Here is a 3,864-nt window from a genome sequence, read left to right as displayed (position 1 = left end):
TTACTTTTCAGAATTCTTTTCACTGTGACTCTGGTCTGGCAGGCTGTTCGTTTAGGAAAAGGTAAGGGAATCTTCGTGTTTCTCCCCGCCCCGCCGAGTTCTCTTGCACACTTACAATGCGCATTTCTTCATTTCAAACTACCCTTCCCTTCCACGTTTGCGTTTCTTGTCAAGGCCGTGAAAAAGAAGAACGTAAAGAAGACGTGAAAAGTCTCAATGCCACAGCACAAAAGCAGCAGCTCAAGAACGAAGGGGCCTTTATAAACGCTCTCAGTGACATGAATCAGAGTTATGAAAGCAGAAAGCARCAGAGTTCCAGGTCATTCGTACCTTTCACTGGAATTACAGAGAGTAGGTAACATTTTTATGTAAATAATGACATTAAATTGCGTTTAAAAATATAATATAGTAATGATTTAAGTGTTGTCCTGGAAGATTCCATTCTGTTGGTTTTCTGTGGTCACTCATTTAAATTACATACGTGGCCACTTTATAAACGGTGATAAAAGTTTAAAGTACAACTGAAGATCTCTCACTTGCAAAATGTTCTAAGGAAAAACAAGGAAGGATACTACGAATGAAGAATAGYTTGGTCCTTTGTATTTGGAAAAATATTTGTAGAAATTTATAAATTAAATTCTGTTCATTTTTTTTTAGATTCACGGTATTTCATGACCAAAAAAAATCTTTTTTTAAGAAAAAAATGTTTGAGCTGCCTGAAATCAACAGTACTAACAGAAAAAAAAAGAAAGAAAAAATATTCTGTTTCCTACAACATACATAAAGTTTTAGAATGGTGCTCAGTCCCAGTAGTCTGAGAAGGGGTTAGGTGAGCAAAAAAACCAAATAACTGCCCAGTAACTAAACCTCTTTATTAAAAATAAGCAGCACTTTCCAGTAAAAATGTCCAATTTGTTAGTGTGATTGAAACCTGTGTCTGTCAAAATGAAATATTTCACTTGAACACATGCTGCTGCCCCAAGGATTTGCCAGGCGTTGCTTCTTCACCATCCTGTAATCCCTAGTAGCTTGTTTCTAATCCTTAACTAAACAAACTGGGTTTAGCTGAACAAACAGTCCTAACAGGCATATAATTTTATTGTCTTTAAAGACAATAAAACTAGATATCCTTAAGATCCTTTGAGAACTGGAGAGACCTTTGAGGACAAGTGAGGAAAAGGTGAGGTTCAGGGCCCCTGAGATGCTTGTTAACCTCTGTAATATTGTCTTGCAGGTAAAAAACTGAACAGACACTGCTGCCAGAATGGAGGGACCTGCATCCTGGGGACTTTCTGTGCCTGCCTAAAGCACTTCACCGGCAGACACTGTGAGCACGATGAGCGCCAAAGGTAAAAAAAGAAATTTAAAAAAAAAAAAAAAGGAAATTAGTGAGGTGCACTGGATTTTTTTAATTTTTTTTCCTGTGTTGGGGTCAGGGATGTAGCAAATGTCTCCCTTGTCATTGGCAGCAATTGCGGCAGCATTGCTCACGGCGTCTGGGTGCTGAAGGGCTGCTGGCTYTGTCGATGCGGCTACGGTACTCTGAACTGTCTCTCAGAAGTAATGTACAATAACTGTGGTAAGAAATGGCGTTAAATCAAACATTTTTATCCCGTGGGTGACAGAATTGCCTTCTGCAGTGGTGGGGTACTCAGAGGCTGCTGCGTGTGCACTAGTTAYACTAGTGAAGCTTTGCTTCAGAGAATGCATTAGTGAGGCAGTAGAAAACTGCTCTTGACTTGACGATAAATTACATCACATAAGACACTTTCAGCTCTTTAAAATTCTGTGCCGTAGGAAACTTTCCACCATTCTAGTTGAAAATTACCGAGGTTAAACATTTCTCTGTTCTGCAAAATCTGTAGATGTCTGACTTCCCATTTAACCAGAATACAATTTCTACAACTAAACTAAATCCAAGTATACAAATATTTTTTTAGATAAAGAGAAAAAAAAAAAAAAAAAAAAAAAANAAAAAAAAAAAAAAAAAAAAAAAAAAAAAAAAAAAAAAAAAAAAGTAGCGTATACTGCTGTGATAGAGGTAGAAACCGGTATTACACTAGAGAAACAAGAACTGAAAACTAACACAAGCTACTTAACACACAGAATCATCGATCGTAACACATAAATGTCACAAAATTAATATAAATCTTGTTTTAAGATATGTTCTACAATCTTCAGAATATTCTTGTATGAGTTTTAAGACTGAACACACTCCACACAAAAAAATATGTAACCATAGTCCTGAGCAGTGTAAAAGACTGCTATCTAGTCTCCTCAAAACCACTATATCATTTTAAGACAATACTTTCTCTATCAGCCTGTGAACATCCCTGAATAAATAGTTGAATACTTTTGAAATTAAAAATATGATAGTGCATCAACTAGCATAAAGACTTAAAGAATTGTTTTACTGATATTTTTTTCCATGGAGAACTGACTGATCCAGGCTGTATTCAGTACTCTTGCATAGGGAAGAAAACAACAGACCCAAAGACTTTCAAGAGTCATTTGCACCCCAAGCAGCCTCTTGTTTCCTGACCAGATTCCTACCTGAGTAGCAGTGCCTTGAAGCTGTGACTTCTGAGTTGTAGCACCAACTCAGATGCAAATCAAAACATTAGAAAGGTGACATTCCTATGTTTGCAACCCCAGACAAAAAAAAATAAAAAAATAATAAAAAAAAAGCAGCAAATTTAAGACCCACCACCTTTGAGTCTTAAAACCGAGGTGTTTTTAAAACCACATTTTCCCTTGAGGTTTTCTGTATTGAGCAGTTACATGTGGCACACAGCTTGCTCCTTAAACTCTTCACATGTTCACCTTTGAATCAGCCCTATTGTTCCTGATTATGGGAGCAAAGGACACAATGAGCATCCCCATGCTCTGTAAAAGCTGTCAGCTGTTTCCTGCTCTCAGCGCAGCCTAAAAAAGGCAAGATGGTCTCAGTGGAGAACCCTCTGAGCTGCTTTCGAGCACATGAGGATATGGCTTTCCTGCTTTTGCTAAACGCGGAGTTCCTTGTTAAACCAAGGGTTAAAGGCCGGCATTCATGCTTCAGTACATACCTCTTGTGAAGTTCTTCCTCTTGCTTTTGCTTGTTATTTACTTTTGATTATTCTGAGATTAATGCCTGCAAGAGCTGATAAGTGCTATCAGTTGCTCCTCAAACGATCATTGATGGGACATCTATTTACATCTCTCCCCTGAGAATAGTCCCTTTGATTGGCTTTAACAGCTGATGCCTTTAACTTAAGTACCTGTGAGATGTCAGAGGACTTTTCAAGTATGTTGAAAATCCTTCTGTTTTCAAATTTACATATTTACTCATTAACCATTTTATTTTCTTGATTTTTTTTAAGAACTGAAATCGGAAAAGGAGGAAATTATCAGACTGTATTCTAATGGGTTAAGATTACAGCAAACAGTGCTTGCAGTCACTTGCCTGCTCACCATCCTCCTGGAGTTCTGCTAGCTGGCARCTGTGCAACTGAAAAAGGGGATATATCTCAGGGTTGGTAAAACCCTCGCYATGAATCATGCAATTCTTTTCTTCTATAAGCTACAGAAGACTCTTCTACCTACATGTTGGAGGCAGATTAAGATGTATTAGTGAATGCTGAAATACCTGGGTTATTATAAATTCAGATTATATGAATGTGAAGTATTTATTATTATATTATTATATTAATACTACTATCAATGTCTGATTCTAACTATCCTTTATTTCTAAAATACCTCTCTTCCAGTGGAAGCAAACCCCCTCCCCAATACTCTATGCCTTAAGTATTGTAAATTATAGTAACTYCTTTTGTACACAGTACAACTATTTTAATAAATAAAACTGATTTTATTTCTGAAAAG

At 37.0% G+C, this 3,864-nt stretch overlaps 1 protein-coding gene across 1 annotated transcript in view; it reads left to right on the top strand.

Annotated features, from left to right (window-relative positions):
- Positions 1-3,475, top strand: part of LOC130584468 (cryptic protein-like) — a 3,834-nt gene extending 359 nt beyond the window's left edge. The window contains exons 2-6 of the mRNA XM_057384468.1: positions 12-61; positions 175-351; positions 1,235-1,349; positions 1,470-1,579; positions 3,363-3,475. Of these exons, the coding sequence (XP_057240451.1) occupies positions 12-61; positions 175-351; positions 1,235-1,349; positions 1,470-1,579; positions 3,363-3,475 (565 nt within the window). The remainder of the gene's footprint in view (positions 1-11; positions 62-174; positions 352-1,234; positions 1,350-1,469; positions 1,580-3,362) is intronic.
- The last annotated feature ends 389 nt before the right edge of the window (positions 3,476-3,864 follow it).

The sequence above is a fragment of the Malurus melanocephalus genome, unplaced genomic scaffold, assembly GCF_030028575.1.
Source record: "Malurus melanocephalus ecotype Western Australia unplaced genomic scaffold, MMel_1.1 scaffold_15, whole genome shotgun sequence".
Taxonomy (NCBI): domain Eukaryota; kingdom Metazoa; phylum Chordata; class Aves; order Passeriformes; family Maluridae; genus Malurus; species Malurus melanocephalus.
The sequence above is the reverse complement of the archived record's forward strand: the minus strand, read 5'-3'. Positions and strand labels throughout refer to the sequence as shown.